General features: G+C 41.5%; 1 protein-coding gene across 1 annotated transcript; it reads left to right on the forward strand.

The window, feature by feature from the left end:
- Positions 1-146: 146 nt before the first annotated feature.
- On the forward strand, positions 147-27,679 carry yes1 (YES proto-oncogene 1, Src family tyrosine kinase). The gene is made up of 12 exons (XM_084368209.1): positions 147-511; positions 12,842-13,135; positions 14,388-14,487; positions 15,855-15,953; positions 16,950-17,053; positions 17,556-17,705; positions 19,365-19,520; positions 21,832-22,011; positions 22,929-23,005; positions 23,726-23,879; positions 24,381-24,512; positions 26,326-27,679. The coding sequence occupies exons 2-12, from the start codon at positions 12,850-12,852 to the stop codon at positions 26,532-26,534; spliced, it is 1,647 nt and encodes a 548-aa protein (XP_084224335.1). The 5' UTR covers positions 147-511; positions 12,842-12,849; the 3' UTR covers positions 26,535-27,679.

Genomic DNA, 27,679 nt, shown 5'->3' on the forward strand with positions numbered 1-27,679 from the left:
CTCCACAACTTTTCAACACAAAGTCTTTTACAACCCAAAAGTGTTGAGATTTGTGTTTTATGACCAATTCAAACCGCGAAGACCGGATGTACGAGTCTAATCTGAGTCCCTGAACGCGGCATTATTCCTTCTTTGGCCTCGTCGGCTCCTCGGTGCTAGTCCGGCTATTGTTGTGTGTCTTTCAGGGCAGCTCTGACCTATCAGCAGGCGGTGATTTGTGGATATTTTAACTGTTTTGCTTAGCTCTCACCCCGCCATATTAAGCAGTCTTTGTCAGCTGCCGGTGTGTCCTCGCTTTTTACGGAATATAAAGGATCCCAGCGGAGGACTTTGGGCTGGTGAAGTAGTTAATCGGTATGGGACAGACGGAAGACTGAGATTCCACGTTCAGAGGCTGCCCGTGTTTCCACTTCTTTGGGACTGTCGACGTGAAATAAAAGAAAAACGTGGGGAAGAGGAGACCACAGGACGCATGTAGCCGAAGAACAACAGTGCACAGCTCGCTTTTAAGGTAAGAAACGCTCGCTGGAAAAGTCACATTTTGTCTCGGAAGTGAGTGAGCAGGGGCCTTGTAGTGCTGCTGTGACACTTGGAGAAAGTTGGGAAAACGCATCCAGGAGAGTTTCCTCGATGTTTACATTGTTAACAAAAAGTCAGTGTCGTGTTTAAACCTGAACCAGGACTCGAGGATGTGGGATTGTTTGCTTGTATCAGTCGATTTTGGAGAGAAAACAATGAGGAAAGACTCCCAAAATGATCCTGGACTAAGGCTTGATGATTAATATTGCTGCTTTTTCCACACTTTTAGTCATGAAACAAACAGAATAACAAAATCTGTAATTTATACCCACTGTTAATTCCTTTCACATGAAGTCCAACTACCTACCCTTTTCCCTCTGCCTCACCCAACCTCTCTGTCTCCCTCCACACACACACAATCAGCTGCTGTTAAAGGCCTCAGCTGTTAAAGGCCTGTATTGCAAAAGCACACAGAACTCCCAAAAATGTCCAAACCTCTTTAATTTGAGCCTTTTCCTGTTGTTTCCAACTCTGTTCTTGCATGCTTTTATTGTGGCGGGGCTACCATACTCAACAGAATTGCACACTCAACAAAATTCATGTGTGTAAGATGATAAAAAGCACACACAGGAATGCTGTTAATGTTGTGTTTGCTGCGTGTGTGCGCATATATTCACTGTCCCTGATGCTGCATGTGTCTGTTGCTTATATACTGTGGTGCCACAGTAATCCTCCTCCATGGTAATCCCTCTGTTAGTACAGACCCAGTTGGCTGGACAGTCGTGTCTCCCTGCCTCACACACACAGACACACACACAGCTGGAATGGCGAGGGCTGTTGGCAGAAGAGTGAGGAGAGCTAACAGGTGGCGTTGGCCGGGGTTCAGGGACTCAAGTTTTAACTGGAGACATGAAGGATCCTCGCAAAACCGCTCGAGTGTCCTCACGACACGAAGGAGACTCTACAGTCGCTAGAGTTTGCAGATTAGAAGCTTGAAATCTCTTGTGCCACAGCGGCGAGGTCAAAAACTCACATTGGACACGCTCGCATGTCAGCAAACTGAATAAATGTTTGGATCCCTGGCGAGAAAAAGGAGAATCCTCAGATTTTCGATGTGGGCACCGAGAACAAGAAAAGCTCTTCTATTTTGTAGCTTCTCCCAGACTCACTCTAGCCTTTGACAGTCACAGCAGGTGGCCTCAGTGGCATGAATGGATTCGGAAGGAAGTTCCTCTCTCTCAGCCCCCCGCCGACCCCCTCCACTCACTGTGATTGGCAGAGGTGGCACGCTGCCCCGAAGATAACGCCGAGCTGTGCCTCAGAGAGTGTGCCAGGGAAATTACAGAGTTATGCTTCAGTAATGGTTTGCAGCCCCGGGTACCTTCTCATCTCGCTGTGATTGTGGCCAGTGTTTACGGAGCAAGTTGGTCAGCCCCGCTCGAGGCTTCTGATCTTGATTCATCTTTCTCAGCACAAGCGACTACTCGGGTTGCAGGCTTCACATGCTGCCGTTTTAAACATGGTGATGCAGATGCTCAATAGTAGCCTGATGGCCTGTCTTGTAGTGTGGAAATGATCAATGAAAAACAAATCAACAACGTGGTGGTGATCAGTGAATCGTTGAAGTAATCTGTCAAGCAAAAATGCCAAACATTCACCGGTTTCATCTACTCACGTGTGTGGATTTGCTGCGATTCACCGGTTCAAATTAGCGGTTGATGATATGGCCTTTTCAGGACTGATACTGGTCATTAGAAATCAAGGAGACTCACTAAGTAGCAAAAAGTAGCACATAAATTGGTTTATTTTATCGGCAATATGACAAAAATCACTGACACAATAATCGGAAAATGTTGAATTTCATCCCCCGATAATTGTCCATAATTCACAACAAAAGTTTTCTCATGACACTTTCCAACTTGAGTAGGTCTACACCATACCCTTAGTTAAGCAATCACGCAGCAACAGTGGCAAGTAAAAAACACCTTTTACCAATCAGGAACCTCGAGCAGAACCAGACTCAGTTGTGGGCGGCCATCTGCCTGGACCGGAACTTTTGGATTTTGGTTTGCTCTGTTTGACAACACAAGAAATGTTAAAATCCTACTTGCTCTCATTATTTTCTTGCGCTTCACAGCCATAGCATTTATGTGTATTTCATTAATAAGGTTTTGTATCATTAGACAAGCTTGGATACCAGTTTTCATATAGGATCAGAGTATCAACACCGATGATGTGCCGAAAAGGTGCTTAACTAGATCTCCCAGCTGTGATGCTCAGTCTGGTCAGATGTTCAACAGACTCTGCGGGCATTGAGGCTGAAAATATCCCTGCGTTTAACTTATTTTAGGCACTGGGATGGATGGGGCATGTTGCTTCAGGTAGCTGTGAGGCAGTGAACATAGTGCAGGACATCCAGTTGCACAGACAGGTTAATGCATTTGAAACAAACGGAACAATGAGACATGATTTCACAGGTTTGTAAAGATATCACATTTTAGATTTTTTTTTTTTGTTGGACAGATTGTGACGTAAACAAGTGGTGTGCTGCTATATCTGATTGGTCAGGTGCGTTTGTGAAACACGTCTTATTGCACTTCAGCAAAAGTCTGGCCAGGCTTCCCGCATGAAAGTTTAACTTGGCAACACAATGTAACATCCCGGATGATGCGACGATGGTCAAACAAATACTTGCAGGTGTGCGTTCCAGGTGAATTACTTTGTAACACAAACACCATATTTCTACTTTAGACATTGTGATTATCACGACAAAACATCGAACGGTTGCTGCTTTGGTATTAGAATACTGTCTGTGAGTTTTGCAAACCATTGTCCAGTGTTTGTGAGTCTGACAATCATTTGAACACACATCTATTTCTAAAACTGAACTTTCTGGATCCTATTTAATGTCTCGTAGGTATCAACAAAACACCCCCACAAAAGCAGCCTCCTTCGGTCTGGACGCCCACTTAAAATTCAATTCAAAGAGGCGAGTGCAGCTATGCAACCAAAAGAATTTGCCTTAATATAATTGTTAAACACTGCAAAATGTTGATATAGAAACAAGAACTATCTGATCAGAGAATTATTAAAGAAAATGCTTGCTGTCTGGTTATAGTCTGTACCAAAAAGGTAAGAAAGCAGTTTGATGCACGTCTTATTTCTGCTTAAGTCTAACTGGACCAAGAAGAATCTTTCAATTCAGGAACTCTAGTTACAGCTGAATATACAGCCTGGACGAGTGCGTCATTTTTGTCCCAAGTGACTGTAGAGGTTACACAAGACAGGAGCTCAAAGGTCGAAGGGCCTCTCCCAGAACTCTCCAGAGTTGCATCTTATCTGATTAGTCAGAACGGAAACAAGAGTTGAGAGCTGTGACATGCTCGTTCTCGTTGTGTGCGTTACAAAGAATTCATGCTGGACAAAGACACCTCATGTATGAATACCTTTGTTATCAGAGCTATACTTCGAATATGAAAGTCCAAGTGTATCTTGGTTTTTTTTTGTATTTATATATTTTCTTTGCTAATACCATGCTATTCTATGACATCTTTCAAACTTTTCATTAATTCTGTCACCCTTTTCCTGTTTTGCACCCGTTATTTCTCTTGGAATGGCAGTTTAATCAATTTCTTCCCACATTTTCTCTCAAGAGGGAAGTGTCAATCATGCAGTGCAGACCTGTAACTAAGTGTAACTGTATAACCGGATTATACAAATAAACTTGACTCTAAGAGAGAAGAATGATTGTGAATGGTGATCTGCTCTGCATGTCACTCACAAGCAACAACATCTCGTATATCCGAAAACCCTTCAATTGGACAAAATGATGTAATATCAGACAGGCTTCTCTTGTGCATCAGTTATGGAAAATGAGCCCCGTGTGAGTTTTCCTTTTGTATCACGCCGAAAAAAATTGCGCTGGTGCACTGGCACATCATTTATGTGCACCCAATAATTTCTTAAAACATTGTGTAAATGATTTTAAACGGGAATAAAGGTGCAGATAAATGTTTTTCTTCATTTAAATCACAGCACACACAAACAATAAATCGCAATGAGCTCATTTGTTGTCATTTTCAAGTGCTGATGTTGAAAGTGTGTTACAAACTCGAAGAAATAAAGTCAAAAGTTTAAGTTTAGTTTTACAACTGTAGTGTTTCCCCTGTCTTACTGGGGTACTGGCTAAAGGTCTAGTACTTGTGGAAGCATTTTTGGATTTGCTTTGTTTTTGGTAATTTTGTTTGTTAAAAAATATTTTATTAAATGTTTTTCATCTGACCTTCTGAATGTCAGGCGCACCTGTATGATCAATGAAAATGTTTTGTTAAAGTTATTTGAATTAATTTGCCTTACTTGACATTGCTCATCCTGGAATGTGACTATTGCACAGGTTGCAATGTCGATGCTGAAACGATATATTGTGCAGCACTAGTGTAAATTTACCTCAGGATCACTGGCTGCTAAAATTGGACACAGCCCAACAAATCCAATGTTGGAAAGGTGAAATGAGAGAGACTTTCCAAAGATATTCGACCTTCGTGCATGCAGTTTTGACAGAGTATACTGGCCCCTTAAGGCTGACAGTTTGGCCTGGTTACGTGTAGCACTGGGATTTTGTTCTCCTGAATGTTGCCTGCATGCCAGCTACAGCAAAAGCTTCCCTCCTGCAGCTCTCCAGCATTGTTGTGTTCAGCCTTGTGGGAAGCAGCAGCCTGTGTCTCCTTAATCTGACACGGCATCACTGGCAGTCTGGAGCTCAGCCTCGCATGTCACATGTCCTTGGATGGGGTCTGGCTCCAGCATTTGTTTAAACACATACCGCTGCCTTTTGTGTGCTCTTGTACAGTATGGCTGGGAGTGAAGCTCTTCACAAATGTGTGTGGAAGCATGGGCATGTATTTACTTCCATCTTGTGTCATATTCAATGCGGCTTGTTTGAAATTTCTGAATACATTATGTCTCGAGTGGTAAAGTAAATGTGGGTGCTTGAACGCATCCGAAGGGGGTTGAGATACATTTCTGTTTTTGTAAATATGTTAAGTGCTAACACATGCTAATAAGCTATTTACATTTGTTCATTTAAGTGGGATCCATGACCCACATCTCAGTGAGAGGCTTGAGGCGGTATTTACAGTGTTCCCTCTGAGCCACCAAAAGAATGACACATTTCTTCCCGCTAATCTCATTGTGTATATAACAGCCTCATTTAGGAAACCATCTGAGAGAGGATACAATGATCTGCCTGTAATTAGATTTTCTGTGAAGTCTGTTCAAGTCGTCATTAGTTTTGGTAAATTTGTCACAAAAGAATAGTGATTCTCTTCACCACAAATACTCTAATTTCCCAGTTTAATGTTTTTCATGGACGTTCTTTTTCCCCCCCAGCAGGACTCAAATGAAATCCTCCATCCCTTAGTGGGTAGACCAGGACTGGGGGATGGAGGATACCCACTGAGAAATTCCATACTAAAAATGTGTGTTTGGATAAAATGATCTATAAAACCGCCTATGTTAGGTCCTACAATTATTTTATTATGTTTGCTGCAACAATAAAATTGTCCATAAGAGCTATGGTTGTAAATCTGTTCCTGTCTGTGGAAGCATCTGGTTGTTTTGAATATTTAATTGGAGCTGTTAGTTTGATTGATTGCTGTTGAGCTATTTGGCTCCACCACTGTAAGGACAGTGTGTCTGAGCCCCAATTACCATTTGTGCTGCTCAGTGTTAGCATGTGTATGGGTCCATGGGATTGTTAGTGTGCTGCGCTCGGTGGGGGAGCACCACAAGGTACTTTCTCTGGACATAACAAAAGGTAGATGGGACTAACAAAAGAATACATTGAAAGCCTTTCTCTGGGGTGCTAAACAGGGAGAGGTGGTCTTTTCTGTTCTTCTCAGAGCCTAATTCTCTGTAGGTGGTTCAAAAGCTATTTGATACATTCAGGGGTGGGTGATCTGACGGTTAAAGATCCTGATGGATCTTGAAGGCGTCCACAATCTACTTTTTTAGTCAAATGGTACAGATCACTGTATTTAATGCTCTTTTACACCTATTTCCAAACTTCAACTAGCCTCATTGATTAACTGAGCTTTGCTTCATGACATAACAATAGAGAAATGTGGCGTAAAAGATGTCTATTCTGATAGGACGAATTACTTCCCTTGGCTTTTAGGGCCTTGATGCACCACACCGATGGTCAACCATCAGTGAGCGTCTGTGGACCTTGTTGTTGGCACTAGTGACTTTTGCTGATTGAGCGTGTAGAATTGGTGGGTGGAGCCAATCACAGGGGAATTACTGTGATTGGCTGTTCAGTTCTCTTCACCATCAGACATTCTCGTTTTGAAGTGGCAGTGGTGTCATAAGACGCTACTTTATCATAACAACGGTTTGTATATCTGTCTTCCTAAGTCTTTGCAGTTTGCCTTTTTGAATGACGGTATACAGACTACTGCTGCCTTGTGGATTCAAGAGGTATTTCACCCTAATGTATGTGCAGATTGTATGAGCAAGTTGGCCGTTGGCTGTAGCCTTTGTGGTGTGTTGAAGTGCAGCTTTTTGGCTGAGAAACAGGCAGCTTGAGGAGACGCAGCAGTCCCCCTTCATTGCCACTTTTTCTTTGATGCCAGTTTGGTTCATTTTGGCCCTTACTTGACGTGTTGTAAATAATGGAGAATGATTTATAGCTAGCTGATGGGTGGCTTGTCCAAGAGAAGAACTACCCTTAATGCAACATTGAGTTTTAAAGGATCAAATGGATAGGTTTATATGCTATTTCAAGTCAGGCATTTCAAAATTGAGGAAAAAATATCAGAAATAATATTGGATCATGATTGCGATTAAATAGATCAGGATATTACTTCTTCTAGGTGTAGGTTTTGGGTAATTTGGTTATTTAAAGATTGGAAATGGACCAATTTTTGGATCAGGCATAGAAAGCAGCACAATGTAATTCACTATTCCTAATAATCTCCCCTATATGCTCCCTAGTTATCCCTCAAGAATCTCTGTAGCAACAAGAGCCACAAGACCTTCTTATTGCTTTTATTAACTACATCCGTTTTGCATCTTTAATAATTCACAATTTTAATATCCTATCCCTAGATTGATTCTGGATTTCACTGTAGGCCATGTCTTGTATTTGAGCCAACAAGGAAGGGATCCAAAGTGAAACTTGTGGGCGTTGAACCAGTTTGACACGCCAGATCATGCGCCAACCCTGTGGGCTCGCTCAGGCTTGTGATCTATTCATGGCCATTTTAGGAACGAGTCCTCTGGGTGCGTAATGGTGAAACTGGGAGAGACTGCCCATCATTAAGGAAAGGGGAGTTTTTAACATAACATTCAGCCTCTAATTACATGACAGAATTAGGGAACGTTAATCAAAAGCTTCTTGAAATAAGAAAGTGAAACTAATGGTAAGTGATGAAAGGTGTTAAGTACCTCTGCTCATCCACACAGGAAGAGTTTTAATATGGTCCAAATCAAGTCAGGTTTAACAGCTACAATGACGCTTTGAGCCGCATCATTGTAGCTATTAAACCTGATAGTTGTCTTCATTTTAAAACGGATAATCCACATAGTATTACCAATCTGTGTGTTTGCATTCGTCATAATCATCTGTGGTTTCATCAGGATTAGCCCCAGCTTAAAGAATCTGATTCCATGACAGAACAGAGGATTTGAGCCACTGGTTCCCTCTTTGAAACACTGACACTCCTCCAGTATGCCTTCTTTCAAGTCACCATTTGTTTGCTTTAGTGTTCGCTGAAGGGTGAAGCACTAAGCATCTTGGACATTTGGAAACATGTCATGGTTGACATGTGCGACAGGTTAAGGTCAAAGGTGGTGCTCATGTTTATGTTGGCGTCTGCTCTGATGTCAGTTCTATTATGGTTTTGTGAGCCCCAGAGGTTGTGGAAAACAGTTATTTATGGTTTAGTTAGGCCCACTTCAAGATATTACACAATACAGCGAGCACCAGGAAGTTCAAAGCTCCTGACCTGGGTTACAACAAAGAATTATTTTTGTGATCGATTTCTCAGACGAGTATTTTCTGGATTATGTGTTGGGTCTGTCAAATGTCAAAAATAGTGAAGAATGGGCCCTTGACAATTTCTGTAAGTAGCTTCCTCAAATTACTTGTTTTGTCTGACCGGCATTTCAGACCCCCCAAAATATTTTGTTTACTGTCACATAAAACAGATGAAATCTACAAATCTCCACTGAGTAGCTGCAACTAAGGAATCTTTGGTATTCTTAGCTTGAAAAATCACTCAAAACAAAAAATAGATTTTCTGTTTGTCTTCTCAATTCAGTCCACATTTTAGAAGTTGGTAAACTACTTTGACATTTCTTTTAAGGAAAAAGAGTCTTAACTGTCATCTGCTTCCCCTTGAAGATATTTCCTTCCTTGTTTTTTTTTTCCTCTTTTAAAAAAAAAAGTATTGTACTAAAATAAAAATTAACTAAATTTGAACCAAGAGCCAATGGTTTGAGCAAAGAAGAACATTCATCATTGGTGTTTATTCTTTCTTTCCTTAACATTCAACGTTCGATGTGACACTTTTCTGCAGAGCTTATATAAATCTTGCGTGCTTGTAGGGTCATCCGTGGAAAGCATGTGTGCATGTTTGCAGATACAAACATGCAAATGTGTATTTCAGGCTTCACTGACACACAAACCCTCCTAATTGTATCTCTCATACTTGAAAAATGTTACTAACCAAAAATAATGTGTGCTTAAGATGAGGAGAGAAATCGAACTAATGATATGATAATTAACACCGGTTACATTGCTCTTCTCAGCGGCCAGAGCCTTACAAAACTAGAGACATGTTTGTTGTTGCATTGCATATTAACCAGATTGAACAAATTGCCAGAACAAGTAGTGCTGCCATGCTCTCACAGATCGCATGCTGTCATCACCAGCTGTTACTGGATATCCTGTCTGTGATAACAATCCTGTGGAGGATGTCTGGTTTCCGGAAGGGCAATAATATGTCTGAGTGGACCAGTTAGCCGGCCAATCACCATGATGTTAATATAATGGACTGTTGTACTTTGATTTGTTAAAAATATAATCTTATCGTCATCCACTCCTCTTTCTTTATCGATAAAACTATGACTCCAATCCGCCTCTCAAATCGTCTTAAATCATACCTCTTTAAATCATGCTCTTTAAATTTCCCCCGTTTCCTTGATTAAAAATTCACCTCCATCCGACCTTCTTACCCCATCATTCATCCCACTCGCTGTATTTTTCCTGCCTCAGCATTGGCTTTCGGTCAATACCATTTTTTCATTGTAGGAAGTCAATACACCATCTACTCGAATAAGTATATCCATAGATTGATTGTTGACCCTCATTAGGTTTAGTTGTAGCACAGCCCTTCACAAACCAAGCCTGTGCTCTCAGAAGAGACTAAATGATTTGTTCACCAGAGGATTTGGTCTTGGATCCATTTTGATAGAACAACAAACGTCCAATTTGCTATATCTATTACAAATTAAATTTTTTTCTGGTGAAGCATGACCTTATTCTACTTGTGGAGGAGTCACAGATCAAATGTTTGTGGTGAAGACGGGTTAAATTACAGTGAAGTGACAGGACTATCACAGAAGTGAGGATTGAAACCCAAACAATGTAAATAGGAATAGAAACCTAACAATGCCCTGCACAAGATAACAGTGGAAGCTGTAAGTAATCATGTCGTTGCATTTGATTGTGTTTCCATGGACACAACAATGCTGTAACTAATGAGGGCTCAAGAATTAATCGCTTTAGTCTCAACATGGAGACTGAATGAAGATCTGCAGTTTTAATTATGACTTCAACCATTAACGTCGTGTAAAACTGTTGAAAACTCAAAAATTTATTTAAGTGGCAACAGCTCAGGGCTTTAAAAACAACTGATTACTATTCTGGTAAACAGTCAGGCCAACTGCAAAATGCAAACGCTTGGCTGTTGTCTTGTTAATATGCTTTCTCCTTTCAGCCTTCTGCAGCATTTACCTTCACCAAGAAGGATGATTTCCTTGAGTTAGAAATATTGTTTATGATTTTGATGAATGAAGAGAAAAATGAAGACCATAGTGTGACTCTTCAGCTACAGAAAGGATACGCTCAATCTGCTCAGTGATTAGCTGTTAACTCGATTGAGTGGAGAGTAGTGAGCAGTATCCAAATCTACCATTTTAAACTTTGAAGCACATCATGTTGTTTTTAAACTCATCACCTTGAAAGCACAGAATTGGTATTGTCTAGGCTGTGAATTAACTTGGCTCGTCAGTCGAAGACTTCACCTGCATTGGCAGATCGATCACCTGCTGGGGCACACCTCTGTTATGCCGTTACAAATACAAGAGTGACCAGTCACTAATGGTCATTTGAGACTATGCTGTAACATTTTTATGATGCCAGGATGAGTCATTGCAAGTAGATAAGTCTAGGAGTTGAGTGGTAAACTGTCTTACAGTGGCAGCTTGTTTTATTGTGTACAGTTTGAAAAACACACAGACAAACTTGACAAAGAGGCCAAAGGTGACAGAAAAATGAGTTAACAGAGCAGGACCTATAGACAATGCTGTCAACTCATGACAACACACAAGCGTATACACATAAACTGACATGCATTCATATATCATCAGATACCCTTTCTTTCTTTATTTCTCTGTTCTTATAAGAAAATAACAAAACTTTAAACATCTTTCCCACAAACTGAGCAAAAATATTACTTCAGAGGCATTTTCTCTTCATCTTTCTGTCTGTTAAGTAATTTATCTTAGTCCTTGAAGTACAGCAAACACACACACACACACACACACACAGAGAGAGAGAGGCTCTCATATATCAGTAAGCTCAGCAGTGACTCTTAACACCGAGGGGCTTGTTGCCCCTCACAAATCTGTGTCAGTGATAGTGGGATCACAGGGGAGAGTTGAAATGGCCATAGGCTGTAATAGGATCTAGTTTCGAGCTGGGCTGGCCTGACAGCCTTTTGTTGGGACTTGTGAAGTCATATGAGGTCATTCGTTGGCTTGCAGTCTTTGTTTTATGGGTGGCAGAGTCATGCCAAGACCCCCCAAATAGCTCCAGGCTAAATATCATAATTACTTTTCAGCCCCATGACAAAGCATGAGCTCAAGCTTTTGAGGTCCTGTTGCTAATTTACACACCAAAACACTTCTTTGAGTTTTGGACACCTATTTATTTCAAGAGTCGTTGACAACCTTATAAGGCTGGGACCTGCATTATGTGTTCTGGGACGATTATAGTGAAGTTGGACAGTGTCTATTCCAGTCTGGGCCGGTTGGTGTTGGTTGGTCACGTAGCAGGAGAAATAATGATTTAAACAAAACTGGACCAATATGGAGAACAAACAGTAAAACGATGTGGTCACTCTTGTGCAGTTCATGCACCTCCAGCTCTCTTAGCAGAGTTTACTGCCCATGGATCTCCATAAATCTCATGTAAACTTTACCTCCATTTCTCCGCCCTTTCCATTCAGAATAAATTAGTAAATCATCAGTTTCTGTCGGCAAGTAATTTAATTTCTGTTACAAAGAAACCTGATACCGCTAAAATTTCTGTTCCTACAGGATTTTGCAGGCTACTCAGTAACACAGCTCTAATCATGGTCTACCTGTTGTTCAGTGTGCTGAAGTCATTGTTAAAGACTAAAGAAATCTGTGTATGTTGGTGGACATGGTGTTGGAGGTTTATACGTTCCAGGTTTTTAATATTCTGTTCCCACCTGTACAATAGGATCTTTTGCATTTTATGTTCGGTTTGTACCTAAATCTCACTTAGCTGATTTAATAACTAAATCTTGCATGGAAATGGGAAACCAATTTTTCCATTTATAGAGACTGTACATCTAATCACCTCCAGAGAATAAATGTTATGTCTTTGGTTCCTTTTACAGTTTGGTTTTATGCAGTTTTGTCCCATTTTGTCAGGAGTGCAATGCTAGACCAGCGGTTATTCAAAACCTGGTGCCTACATTACCCAATGCAACTTGAGCTACTGAGTGCCATCACTGCAATGACATCACTGCAAGAAATTAATTATATGCAGCTTCCTCTGATGCCACAAAACGCTTTACACTACTTTTTTCACATATGCAGTAGTACTCCCCAAGACCTGTAAACACACTTTAATGTTTAAAATTGGTGGAGTTACCCTTTAGGTAATTAGCAGCAGATGTAATGCAGCAAAAAGCTAAGATGTATGTAAACGCTACAAATATGTAATCCTCCATAAATGCAGCCAAACTCATCCTTAATGAAATCTTCCTTTTCCTTCTCCTCCCTGCAGGCTTGACGATGGGTTGCGTCAGGAGTAAAGAGGACAAGGGCCCGGCCCTGAAGTACCGACCCGATAACCCAAATGCCACGCCGGTCAACGCCGCTCACCTGGGTCACTATGGGCCCGACCCCACCCTGATGGGTCATTCGCCAGCTATGAAGACACACAACAACAGCTACAACAGCCACGCCGCTGCCCTCACACCCTTTGGTGGGGCGTCGTCAATCATGACGCCCTTCGGCGGGGCCTCCACCTCCTTCACCTCGGTGGCTGTGAGCAGTCCCTTCCCCGGTGTCATCACAGGTCAGTTTGTGGAGATGATTGTAAAAAGTTTTTCACGCCTGGACACATGGCGCTTGCATAAAACTGTGTTGTCTATGCGGTAGAAAAAGCAAATATTTTTGAAATTGGTGCCATTACTATTCTTCATTTTCATATACTTACCAACATTGCAAAGATACAAAGCTGGTTGAAAATAGGTCCCATTTAAGGTTTCACAGGGAGACACATGGGACCAGGAACATGGGGAAAAAAGGCATTGGACGTTTCTCGACATGAATGAAATGTTCTTTAATATTCAAATTAATTAATAGTTAATATAACTTTGGGTCCCGGAGCCCCTTCAGAGGAGAAATGGAAATGTAAAATTTATGCAGCTTTAAAATAGGATATAAATGAACTCTACTAATTTGCAAAAACGAAGTACAACCACATTTTCCTCTGCCATTTTCTAACTTTGCATTCTGTTGTCATCACTTTGTTAACCAGTGTACAACTTTAGAATAAACCCTGCTGAACGTTTGTCATGCACAGGACGGTATGAGCAGCAGATGTTATGCAAATGAGACGTTTAAAATGAGTCAGGCACAACATCAAGGCCAAAGAGAAGCCCGAAATAGGTCTGTAATATGGGAAGCAGCGCAGCAGGCATGGCCTCTCCGGAGCCAAAGAAAACAATTACATGCACTGAGTTCAATAGTTTTAGTCATGCACATTATAAGTTTATATTTTCAACAAGAGTTTGACTTTGAATAACTTTTTGATTAAGAAGTTGTCGGTAATGAAATGATTCTTCGTGACAGGAAAAGTAATAGGAAAATGACCGTAAAGGTAACTTGTGCAGTAAATGTACACAACAAGAATAATGTTTCCTCTTAAAACACACACACACACACACACACACGCACACACACACATTCTCTCTTACACACACACGCACATCATTTTGTCCCTGTCTAGCTCTCTTGAGGAGGATAATCTGGCTTGAGGGGCTGCTGCTGGAGATCTAATCCTGCCCGTTCAATTTCCTCCTCAAGATAAACACATCAGAGTCCCGTTGTCTCACTGCACTCTGTCACTTCACTCCACAGACGAATCAACTCTTTTCATTATATACAAGAGATTAAGAGACATCAATTTGAGTGACGCTGCCGAGTTTAAAATTTTTTTGTGAAAAAAGATTGTGTTGGCGTGATTGTTAGAGGTTGAAGTTTTCATTTATTGTTCGACATTGAGAAAAAAAAAAACTTAATAAACTTAAAAATGTGTTTTTTAGGTGGAGTAACGTTTTTCGTAGCGCTGTACGACTATGAAGCGAGGACGTCGGATGATCTGTCGTTCACAAAAGGGGATCGCTTCCAGATTATCAACAACACGTGAGTGCATTTGCTTTTGACTCTGACAAAACTCCTGCTGCGTGGATATGCGAGTGTGTGTTGGCTGTGTGTTTAATCCCTCATTGTATTCAGGTCTGATATTAAGGCTGAAATCTGTCTGGGTTAATGGGTTCCTCTAATGGGCCATCTGTTTACTCCCCGTCGCTTTTCAGATCATTCCTCCAGTGTAAGGTTTTACAGTGTTGGCCTACAACACACCACTCTTCATTCATTTTGAAAAATACAAGAAATGCAGATAATAAAATGGATAAATGTTTCACTAACATTCATAGCACTAATATGAATATAATATATAATATAACACCAACAGATGCTCTGAAAATCTGCCTGAAGGTCAAACTTATTAGAATATTATGGAGTCAGTTTTTACACCATTTCTCATTCTCTTAATTTAACTAGATATTAAATACACGTATAACAAATTAAATTGCATTTTAAAAGTTATTGCAAAAATCAAAAATATCATTAATGTTTGATTTTTGTTACTGATGTCTTTTAATTCCAGAACTAAATTTCAAAACTAGATCATAATAAAATCAAAGGAAATAAAACTAATCGTAATGAAAAGAGAAATTCCTCTCCGCTCGTTCCTCTGAACCTACTGCCGCAGCATCTTTTTCCCTGGTGTGCACAGGTGTGAAAAATGGGCAGAGCTCCAAGTGCTCCACATTTTCATCACACGCGTTTTCAACCACAGTCCATGAGCGCGTCGCGTTTGCGGCGATGAGACGGCCATCTGCTTTCAGAGAAGAGGTCGGAGGAAGGCAGATTTGCTAAGTTTTTCAAAAATGCCAGCAGATTTTCTCAACAGCTCAGTTCCTCCTCTTTGAATTTAAACGAGCAAAGCTGCTGTTCAACATACCAGGAGCTTTGGCTGCGTGTGTGGATCCTATAAAGGCTGTATGTTATATTCTGTAGCCTTTGATGAAGTTTTGCTTTTTTATGTAGGCCTAGTGTTTTTTGAAAGTTTGAAGCAGTGGAAATATATCACACATAATTATCTTAATGGACGCGGGCTATTTTACAATTTAATAACCCTTATTGTCCAAAATGATTCCAGTGCACTGCAGCAGTCATACAGTGTTTTTACATTGTAATATTGCTACTTTTACGTGAGTAAAGGCTCTAAAAACTTCATCCATCACATTTTATAACCTGATCCACAATCTGGTGACTTGTATAGCTGACGTGTTTGAAATGACGCACAGTCCGACCTTGTCCTTGCTCACTTTTATACCTGCAGTCGTCTTTTTTCATTCTTTTTTTTAGAGTAGGTGTATTTTTCTCTTCATGCCTTTTGTGTCTGTATCGTGTGTTTCTCATTTCTAATCTCCTTCTTTCTTCAGGGAAGGCGACTGGTGGGAGGCTCGTTCCATCAACACCGGACAGAAAGGTTACATCCCCAGTAACTACGTGGCTCCAGCCGACTCCATACAAGCTGAAGAGTGAGAGCTTATTACTTTTTCTAACACTTTTTCCATCCTGTCTCTTTCTTTCATTTTTATTTTCTCCAGCTCCACTTTCCTTTCATATAACTCACCTTGCTCTCTCAGTTCTCCTCTGATTAAGACGATGCAATGCGGCTGGGCGATCTCACATTGTGACTCACCCGTTGTGCACCAACATGGCAGAGAGTCTAAACAATGGAGTCCTGTATTGTCGCTGTGAGCCGGTGGCATTCCCATTGCTGTTCATCCGGTGTGACAGAAACATTGAGTGACTCTGCTGCTTTTAGTTTTGGCCTGGTTTCTCATGGCTGACGGCCATTTAACTAATACTAGATGTTTAGGCAACTCATTAAAAAACACCTCTGGGTAAAACAGCCAGTTAAATCCGCCTTTGAGTACAAGTGACTGACAGCGTTCAGGATTTTTAGTTCCTTCTCATTTTAGTCTGGAAACAACTATGCCTGTGAGGTGAGATAATTCAACATGACTGAACTGGTAATGATGTCTTTAAATAGACGGCGTGCTCTGTAAAAGAAGAAGAGGGAAAAAAAGGTTGATTTTTAAGTTAACTGTGAGCTAACGTTTTACTTATGTATTCATATCTAACAATGTATAGATGGAGCAAAGTTAATAATAAGCTAGAATTTTAGTAGTATGGTTGAAATTATTTTGACTAAAATGAGATTTCAAGCTACACAGTTGCCTCTGTGCGTGTAACTACAAATGAAACGCAAATCAATTCCGGATATCTGATTTCGACCTCATGTATTTCATTTTCCTGTTCATGTGTTCTTGATGTTTAACTTGATCATATCACAGTGTTCAGTATTCATATACAGCCAGAGAATTTCCAAATCTCTTCACCTCTAAATTACTCAAAGCTGGTGCAATATTTTTATTGCATGAATGAAAACTACGACTGCTTGTTGTGCAGATGCCACATTGAGAGCTCTTCCTGTGACCTGACTATCGGACTTTCTCTATTTTTGGCAGATGGTACTTTGGTAAAATGGGCCGCAAAGACGCAGAGCGTCTCTTATTGCTTCCAGGGAACCAGCGGGGCACTTTCTTGGCACGAGAGAGCGAGACGACCAAAGGTACGAGGATTTAGAAGCAAGACTGCCACGACAATGCTGCTGTTTTAGTATATAATGCCAGTGATTAAAGCCTAGCTTTCTTATTCGTGCTTGTGCGAGCTGTGGACTTTTATTGCAGCCAGAAGCTATACTGGGAAAAAAAAAATTTTTTTGATGTGGGTTTGAATTTAAAGGTCCCATATTCTGCTCCAATTGAAATAATTGACATGCTTTAATGTAAAAAAAACAACAATAAAACACATGTCATTTTTCTCATACTGTCCATCGTTCAGCACCTCTGTTCATCCTCTGTTTTAGCGCCTGTCTCTTTTAAACAATGAGTTCTCCACTAGACCTAGACTTGCTGTATAATCAAAAAAGAAAGGAAATCTAACTTTCTTCATTATGGGACCTTTTAAATGTGTTTTTACATTTGTCTGCTATGTTAAAAGCCAGAGATGCATAGCAGATTTGTGAGAGTTTCCGCTACCACAAGCTAACTGAGTTTCTGTGGTTTTTAAAGGTGCCTACTCTCTGTCTATCCGCGACTGGGATGAGATGAAGGGAGACAACGTCAAACATTACAAGATCCGTAAGCTGGACAACGGCGGTTATTACATCACCACCCGCGCCCAGTTTGAGACGCTACAGAAGCTGGTGAAACACTACACAGGTATGCAGCCTGCAGAGAAATTGTTGTTTACAACTGGACATCTTTCACACTCGTGTTGGGAGTTATCTGAACAAACATTCCAGTGTTTATTGCAGTCATTTATACACGTGGTGGTTGTCTTTTTAAAGTGTTTTTGCAGTAGAAAGTAGCCTCTGCTGTTGTTTCATTTGATATTTCAGCCTGAGAATTCAGTGCTTGCTGTAGAAAATGCATTATTCAGCTGCAGCTCTGCTGCTGGGATGTGTGTTGAATATGTTTTACAGAGGCTTTTTTTGGTGATTCTCCAGCGGTGCTTTCACTGACACAGTTGTGGATCAGTAATCGCAACAAAGTCCCAATAAAGCAAAACCATGCAAGACTTAAGCCAAAAAGAGTCCCGAATATAAAAAACAGTCTTAAGCCTGCTGTAGTCTGCACAACGTTGATAAGCAGTTGTTCCTAAAAATCCCCATCGGACGGTAACAAGAAAGCATCTGGATGACGTACACACACACGAAAACTTAGAAAGCATACAGTGAAAGAGGATGTTTGTGATGCGAGTCCTTAACATTTGAAGTCTTGTGTTGTTGACCCTGCCCCGCTAACTGCAGCTCTCTTTATAATGGATGACTGGTAAACTCAAAGCTCGGCGCTCATTTACATTCCTGTAAGTGTAGCCTTTAAGCTCCAGACGGAAGTCAGTAATAAGTGAGAAGTCATGCAGAAACGGTTTGTAACATCTTACCTGTTCAGTGGCTTGAATGTAATGATGTAGATGATGTTTCACTGTGCAGAATTCAAATGGGATATTTCACATGGTGGTTAGTGCCGCTGCTGCTCTGTCTAAGAGGCCTGTATGGCAAAAACAGACGCTTGATGTTTTTGCTTTCTTACTGAAATTGAAATTAAATTGAGGTCAACACGGTTCAAGTCATTATGATGAAAGTACCATCAAATTTGATTATGTCTGGAAGGGAAAGACGAGGAAATGTGCATTCGCTCCGTTGTGGTGCGATTGTACTTAGCAAATGTGATATTTTAGTCATCACACATTGACAGTCTATTCACTGTAGCATGGCTCAGCTTACTGCTAAGATTGTGTATGTACTTAACACTCATCAGGCCCAGTCCACACAGACACAGGTAAATCTTAAAACATAGCCTTTTTCAATAAGTTTTGGCCTTTTAATACACAAGTAAACAGCGTTTTAGGTCACTGAAAACTGACCTTTTGGGAAACGTCTTCCAAGGTTAAGATATTCAGAAATGCAGTGTTTACATGTGGGCGGGCAGAAACAGAGATTTTTGGAAACATGACGCAGACGCCTACATTTGCTTCCTAATTGGGCCATTTCACTGTATGGATCATGTTTATTTAAGACACGTTTACTTGCTTATTCATGTTTTTTTCTGTAACTAAGCGACCGGCCACAGAGTATACATTCTGCCTCATGTTTACACTCACAGATACATGCCCAGTGTACACGACAGCCATGTGATATGTGTATTCAGAGATTATATCTGAAATTGTGCTAAAACACTCGTCTGGATGGAGATCGTTGTGGTTTCAAAAAATACCCTTGTGGACGAGGCCTCAGTGATTGTGAATTAGCTGATCACTAACCAGCTCGAACTTAAAGCTTGTTCTTTTTCTGTTTCTTTTCCTCCCTGTGTGTCCAGAACATTCAGATGGTCTGTGCTACAGGCTGACCACCGTGTGTCCCACCGTGAAGCCTCAGACTCAGGGACTAGCTAAGGATGCCTGGGAAATCCCACGGGAGTCTCTCCGACTGGAGGTCAAACTGGGACAGGGCTGCTTCGGTGAAGTTTGGATGGGTGAGTGAGACTTTACTGTTGTGGTAGAGCGAGCACACAGAAACACACATAGATGTATATCTGTTGTGCATATTGTGTTGTAAAGTGATTTACAAATGAACCTTTAGTCCACCGAACCTACTCCTGAAAAGAAATTAGAAATAAGTGGTGCTGTAAGCTTGGTGGCATAAAGACTACTTGTGCTCTCTGAAGCTAACTGGATATTTCAGTGCAGTGAACTGAGGGGATGGGACGGTATGTGAACCATTCTCTCGTGTCTAATGGCTGACTGCAAACTAGGCTGCACCTTTGTTGATCCAGGCTGCATCTTTGTTATAGATCCTTTTGCATTCTAGTAGAGCTGGACTAGATTAAATTGGAAGGTGGGACACTGGTAATATGATATATACTGTACGTTGGGCTGAAAATTGCAAAGCCCCAAGATTTTCAGTTTAATGTCATAGAAAGCAAAGGAAGCCAACAAATATTAGTTTTGAGAAGATGGAAATGGATTCATCTTTGGCTTTATGTCTAAGGGCGCACTCACACTTGCCCCAGTTGCTCTGTACCGTGCCGAAGCACGATTGTCCCTCCTTCCCAGTCCCTCGCTGGCACGGCTACCTCTTGTACATCATCACGTACGTCATCACGTCGTAGCACGGCAGCAGCACAATGGAGAAAAACGCAGACAACATGACTTTATTTTGTGTCGTTTTGGTGATAAACACCCTCTCACATTCCTGGATTTCCTGATTGATTTGAAATAAATTGATTTCACTCACATGTTTGCTTATACACATGCTAATGTGACCTGACTTACAGGTTTTTTTTAGTTCTTTTTTTTATTCCAAGGAAGCATAAAATGAGAAGAAATGAAAGAGAGAAGATTTTGCATTGAAATTCACTTGCATGTAGAGGATGCAGGTTGAATCATTTTTATTTTCTTATTCTTTATCTTTTATTTAAATATTCAATAAGACAAGAAAATGCAATACGGGTAATTACTCTGCGCATGAAACTGTAAACAATATCTGTGTGAAATCTGTCAAGAGAACTTGCCAGATGTTGCAGATTTAGTTAGAAACACGTACGTCACTCAGAAGCTGTTGAAGGTTGACTAGTTCCAGGATACGCTGAGATTAGTGCATGTTCTTCCTGTCAACAGCACACTGATGCATAAACACTGTAGTATTGATGTTTTGATGCTGACATTGATCATTAATTAGTAAAGAACATAAACAACCGCATGGACATATACTAACACAGCCATTAGGGCTTACATACGGACACAAGACAACAACTCTACATTATTTATAACCGATGTAAATTTAATGTAAAAGTCAGAAGAAGCAGCAGCCACGTACAAACAGAGTTAGTTTAAAGAAATGATTCATATTAGCCTGAAGCTGAGTGGGACTGACCTCAGTAAAGAGCTTGTCTTGCTGCCGCACTGGCCCACATACTGATGTAAACGCTGATTACTGATTGCTGTGGGTTTACGCACACACACACGCGCGCGCACACACACAGACAGAGCTCAGTAATCACAGGTCACCTCCTACGCTTCAGTTCCCGGGCCTGCATGTGAGACGGGGGCCTTTCAGTGAGCACGACTCTCTTCTTTCATCACTCAGTCTTTCATTAAGCCTGGCCTGCAGCAAGCCTCGACCTGCAAACCTCCGCTGTGCAATCCCAGGAATCCCTCTCCGTCTCTTCCTGCAACTCTTTGCTCTTTCTGCTCTGCTGCAACTTATTGTTACTGAAGCTCCCTCTCCTCTTTATGCTCGACATTTACTTTTTGAAATGCATCATGCTGTGCGAGACGTCCTCCATTGCGTTCTCGCAACCTCGTATTATTATTTGACGTTCTCATTGCCCCACTTTGTCCTTCTGCGTGCGTGCGTGTGTGTGCGTGTGTGTGTGTGTGTGTGTGTGTGTGTGTGCGCGCAGTTTGTTCAGAGTGATTCATTCATGAAGGTCAGCCTCATGACGGAAGCAGTGGAGCTCATTGTATGTAAGCAGGGCGTGAGTAAGTGGCTCTCAACCAGGAAGTGGCTGATTATTTAAGCTGTCGTGTTCTTTCTCCCCCGAGCTGCTCTTCACACATGGGAACACTGCCAGAGATCACTGGCATGATGGCTGATTTTAGGATTGACTTTTCCAATCACTTAAAAGGGGTCAAAAAGTCCTTAATGTACCTTCTGCATCTTTCAGTTCTGCAGTGTGTCACTTAATAAATTGGAAAAAATTGCCTTTCAAGCTGCACAAATGCTTCAAAAGTTTATTGTTGCTTTCAAACATGAGTGATGATTTTGCTTTTGTTTTTATTCAGGCACATGGAACGGCACCACGAAGGTGGCTATTAAGACCCTGAAGCCGGGCACCATGTCCCCAGAGGCTTTCCTACAGGAGGCTCAGATCATGAAGAAACTCCGACATGACAAACTGGTGCCTCTCTATGCCGTGGTGTCCGAGGAGCCCATCTACATCGTGACAGAGTTCATGGGCAAAGGTAAGGACAGGTGGACATTAGTGTTTATTCACCTGCAGATTCAACCCAAATGCCCACGTTCAGGGCCGCCTCCAGGCTGAACTACATCTGAACACATTGAAGAAACGGACCTCAAAACAAAATGATGTCACCTGCTCACAGCACTGTATCCGCTTTTGACAATCGATCACATTTAATTTTGAAGTATATTTCCAGCCTCATACTAAGCTTTTACATACAGTTGTTCAGGACTCATACAGAAATGTGCATTAGTATGAGTGTTGAACTGGATTTTAACTCTCATATCGTAGTTGCATACATGCTTTTTAAAAGTGGGTAAAACCTGCTAAAATTGACTCCTTTCTCATTGCCAATAAATGAGTCTTGCTTTTTGTATTTTTTCTGCTGTGTCATGTTGGACGTCACAAACGCAGCAGAAGATGGGGAAAAAGTAGAAAGCAGCAGATCATATTCCTCATCAGATTGCATGGAGAAGACATAGACCTTGTTTTTAAAAAGTCTTCATTAAAAACATTCTGAATTGGAGAGCTGATGATGGAATTAGCAAAAGAGTGACCCATCTCGCTTCTTTGTAACCTCTGTTGAGACGTGCACATGCAGAGTACCAATCGAGCGCTGATATCTTTTACTTCACGCTCTCTTTCAAACTCAACGCTGACTGAAGGACGTTCTAGCACTGCTTGAACGGAGATGGATGGAGATGTATTTATGCATCAATGTCCTTAACTAGTCGAAAATGAGCCTCTTAAGTTAGTCCTACTGACCAAACCTGACCCGAACTTGTTAGCCCCCGAGTGTTGGGTATCCATGCTGTATTCGGATTTATGATGCTTCATTTACTTTTGACATTGTGTTCACACGATGCTCACACAGTCGTATTGATTCTGCTTGACTGCAGCCTTCTTAACTCTCCACAGGTAGTTTACTGGACTTCCTGAAGGAGGGAGATGGTAGATATCTGAAGCTGCCCCAGCTGGTGGACATGGCTGCACAGGTAGGAATCAAAATACAAACGCTCCCTCTGCCTCTTACCTGCTGTTTTAACTCTGTGTGTGACAGGGATTTTCATGCATCAGTTAAAACTTAAGGGAGCTGCGTGTGGGCAAGTTCTCAGCCATGTGTGAGTCATATGTTCAGTCCTTGTGAATAAGCGTTTCAGTTTGTTCTCCATCTGGCTGTCATAATTATTTAATATCCTACCTGACATCTCTCCCCATCCCCTCCCCTCCCTCTCCTCCTCCACACTGTATGTGCCTCCCCTCGTTCCCCGCCACTTAACTGCCTGTAGCACTTAAACGCTGCTCATCAGAGACCACTTGAGCTCGCTGGTTCAGTCACCTACTGTGATCTGCTCTTAATTCGCCACTCTGCACGCTCCCAGGCTCCCTCTTCTCCTCACTCAGCGGAGTGGAAAAGTGTTTGAGAATGAGAACGAGCCAGGTTGAAACCTTGAGACGCCTCCGAGGGAGTTGACAGCCGGAGTGAGGGGATGTTGGATAGTTGTGTTAAAGATTTGTTGTCACAGTTGCAGATGAGCTCTTTTTTGATTCCCGTTGTTCAGCCTGCATTGATATCTGGGTCAAATACTAGATCAGTGAAGTGTGTATTTCCTGAAATGACAACTCACTCCAGGCTGGTGTCTCGGTCAAGGACACCGGCAGGAATATTAACCTAATATACATGTATCTGTTTCTCTTGTCTGATCCCGTCCCAGATCGCAGACGGCATGGCCTTCATCGAGAGGATGAACTATATCCACAGGGACCTGAGAGCCGCCAACATTCTGGTGGCTGATAACTTGGTGTGCAAGATCGCTGACTTTGGCCTGGCTCGGCTCATCGAGGACAACGAGTACACCGCCAGACAAGGTTTGTGTGTTAAGAATTCAGTAGAGTTGTTGCACAGAGACACCAAGTGGGTTCGTGTTTCTGCATTTGGGAGGAACAAATCATTTAATACCCCATATTGTAGAAATTGAGCGTTTAGACAGAGGGTAAATAAGAGGTGCAGCAGCAACAGTATAAGAAATATTGTGTGTTCTTTGAAAATAAAAGCATGTAAACATAAATGTTGTTTGTTAATTGCCAAGAGCATTCTGACAAAGATTTTCTTCATCTTATATGTTTTACTCATGTATTGACCAATCAATTACTCTATCAAGGGAAGTTAATTGCTGATTATTCTGATAATCAATTGTTTATTTTGGTCTTTATTACAAAAGTTTGCTGCTCTTTCACTATTTTAAAGACTAAACTATGCATTAATTAATTTTAAATAAAGGCGGCAGATCAATCAATGATGAAAATAATAGTTAGTGGCAACTGTAATCACCAATTCCTCGAGTTTGACCCTTTTATTCTTTATTCCAGGTGCTAAATTTCCGATCAAGTGGACGGCCCCCGAAGCTGCTCTGTACGGCCGCTTCACGATCAAATCAGACGGCTGGTCGTTTGGTATACTACTGACGGAACTGGTCACCAAGGGCAGAGTACCATACCCAGGTAGGGACAAGACTGTCTTTATGTCTTTATTTGCTCCTTGTGCTCATTATATTGAATACGTTTCCTCCCAAAGAACATGAATGAGTTTCGAGTTTCAGGAAAAATTCATTCATTTTTGCCTCTTGATGATTCAAACAGGCTATTCTCAGACTCAGTCATCTGAAGCTTTTAATAGTATTTTCTCACACATGCAGATGAATATAGAACAGAGTCAGCGCAGATGTCTAATGACTTATAAGTACATGGGAAAGTACCCCTTCCTCTCTGATGCACCATCTCCCTCTTCCTGACGTCTGCTGCCTCGTTTCTGACCCCTGCTGCCTGACAGCTGTACTGCAGCAGTGCCTCTGCCGTTGATGGTGTTCGACTGGCACTGATTACAGAGCGGGCCATATGGCAGACTTAACCACCGTCTCTTGTAGAGGGCCATCTGGCTCCTGTGGCCTTTTTGGTTCCAGCGCGAACCGTTTGGTCTAATTAACTCACCTCAGAGCCGCAGATTCTGGGGGCTGAACCTCCTCTTTTCCCTTCATCAAACTGTGGTATGACTCACTGGACATTTGTGGCTCTTGTCCTGCTGTGCTGCAGTCTTTTTGGTTGCAGCTCTATTCATAGAAGCAGTATGAGGCAGGTATACCAAGCGTCTGCATCGGAACGCATCATCTTTCTTCTATTTCAGTCCGTCCGCGTACATATAGATACATGTACTCGCACAGATATACGGCAGGCATGTTATTAGAGCTGACGGTTTCAGATCCAAGACATAAATCACGCTAACACCTCAGTATCCGACATGCCTCCGCCACCATATCCTGGTTTCAGCAGTTGCTCTGGGCCTTTCCTCTCTCCCAGTGTGAGATAACCTGATCCCCACTCTCCCACAGAGAGAGAGAGAGGGAGGGGGCGGAGGAGGATGCGGCTGCGACCATGCCACTGACTCTGTGTCATAACCTCTTTTAGCTGAAGTTGAGCTCCCCATGGAGCTGTTTCTGCGCCGTGTCACAGGGTTCAGGATCACTGTCTTCCTGTCTTGGGAAGGAGTCCCTGACTCGGGTGCTCTACGAGGGCGGGAAGAAGCAAAACATGGAGCAGAACTGTTTCATTTGAATTTCTATCATTTAACCTTGAAGTTGACAACACGCGTTACTGGAAATAATGAACCATCATCCTTTTTCTTTAGCACAGTGGTTTGCGTGGGCATTTGTATCCTACTGTCAGCTACATGGTGCCAACATTTTCTGCTGCTACATGCTGCAAATGGGCTGTTTCCTAATCAAAACCTGCCGTTTTCCTTTTCTTGACCAGAAAACTTGGTATGGGTTTGTTCACCCACAGATGAAACGGTGGCATTGACATGATTTGACAACATAGCAAAAGAAATTCACCATTTGGGGGCTTGTATTCATTTTAATGCATTTCAAAGCCATGTTCCTCAAAATCTCTGTCCCCGCTCCTTTCTGACTTACATTAAAAAGGCACTATGTAGTTTTAGAGAAGAAAATCAGTCTCAGAATATGAATGAGGTAATAATACACACACAAATATTTATTTTTTCTATAACTGAATAAAATAAATGTTTGGTAGTATAAGTTGCCACCAAAGGCAGGAAAATAATTGATTGTTTCAACTTTGTCTGGTCGTATCTCCATTGTGTTACTTGGCTAATAGCAACACAAAGCTAGCTAGCTCATGTAATACAAACAAATACACTCAAAATCCTTACAAACACAAAAATGTATTAAACCTAACTTGTTGCCAGTATTGACTAGAGACGCTCATGATATGACATGATATTCCTTTGTGTTTCTGCCAGGTATGGTGAATCGAGAGGTACTTGAGCAGGTAGAACGAGGTTACCGCATGCCCTGCCCACAGGGCTGTCCCGAGTCCCTACACGAGATGATGAGGCAGTGCTGGAAGAAGGATCCAGATGAGAGACCGACCTTCGAATACATCCAGTCCTTCTTGGAGGACTACTTCACAGCCACAGAGCCACAGTACCAGCCAGGGGACAACCTCTAGTGTGGGAGTTTTAGGGCGAGAACTCTGGCATCACGCAGAGGTACATCAGTGGAAATCAAAGCTCGGGACGACAAAGAACTTCAACAAAATGGGAGAAGCCTTGATGAGGCGGCGGAGTAAAGAGGTTATAATGTTATAAACTAGTCCACAACCACAGTGGTATATCTGCAAGTGCAAGAGGAAAATGTTTTCTGAAGTAGAGGTTTGTCCCTTGTGTACCCGGGGACCAAGTGTTTGGGGAAATGTCCAACTGTGCAGATTGGTGCTGGTACGTTAAGCTCTGGGAACCCTGCTAATCAGAATAATCCATATGGACGGGCCACAACACTGTGATCAAAAAAAAGAGGGATTTTTTTTCCTAATTTCAAATTTAAGAATACTTGCAGATGCTTTCTTTTTTTAATAAAAAAAAAAACTTTTTTAAATGATAAATTTCCCCCTATCCTCCCTTTTTTTTTTTTTTTTTTCACAATTTGATATTAGAGGCAAAATCTTTTACATGTACATGAGTTTGGTTTGAATATGTAGGTTGATGCGTACGTTTTTTTTTTAAGTGACCAACAACTGTGGTTGAATTGTCAAGTATGTGCTGTGACTGTAAAGCTTTGACGGAGAAGTAAAGGCGAGGTGGAGTAAATGAAAAGGATGCGAGAATGTACCGAGAGATCAGAGCAGATGTACATATACAGTATGTGCGAAGAGATGTTTTTTTAGCAGGTGTGATCAGGTGGATGAATGCGAGCACGAGGAGCGATTTGTATGATTCTTTTTAACACGGTCACCTGAATGGCAAATCACGTGGATTTATTATGCTTTCTTTCTTTATTTAAACGGGGACTTGAAATCTTAAAGAGGTATTTTGATAATATACAAAAACACTTTTCATGTTTAACATTTTATAAATGTCTTGAAATGGACTCTCAGCTGTGAAATTTAAGTACGATTGAGTTTGTCAGAAATTAGCATCTTGTCTTTTGTTCGGTGCACAACTCTTGATTGCTGTAAAAGACTCTACACAGTTTGATTTTGCAGCAGAAAAGGACCAGGAAACTGTTCAGTCTACTAAATTCACATCATCATGTAAGTCATTCATGCCGCTGTAGTATTTCTTTTCTTCTCAGTAAAATCCCAATGACTAAAAGCGC

Source organism: Pagrus pagrus, assembly GCF_965226575.1.
Source record: "Pagrus pagrus genome assembly, chromosome: 12".
Classification (NCBI taxonomy): domain Eukaryota; kingdom Metazoa; phylum Chordata; class Actinopteri; order Spariformes; family Sparidae; genus Pagrus; species Pagrus pagrus.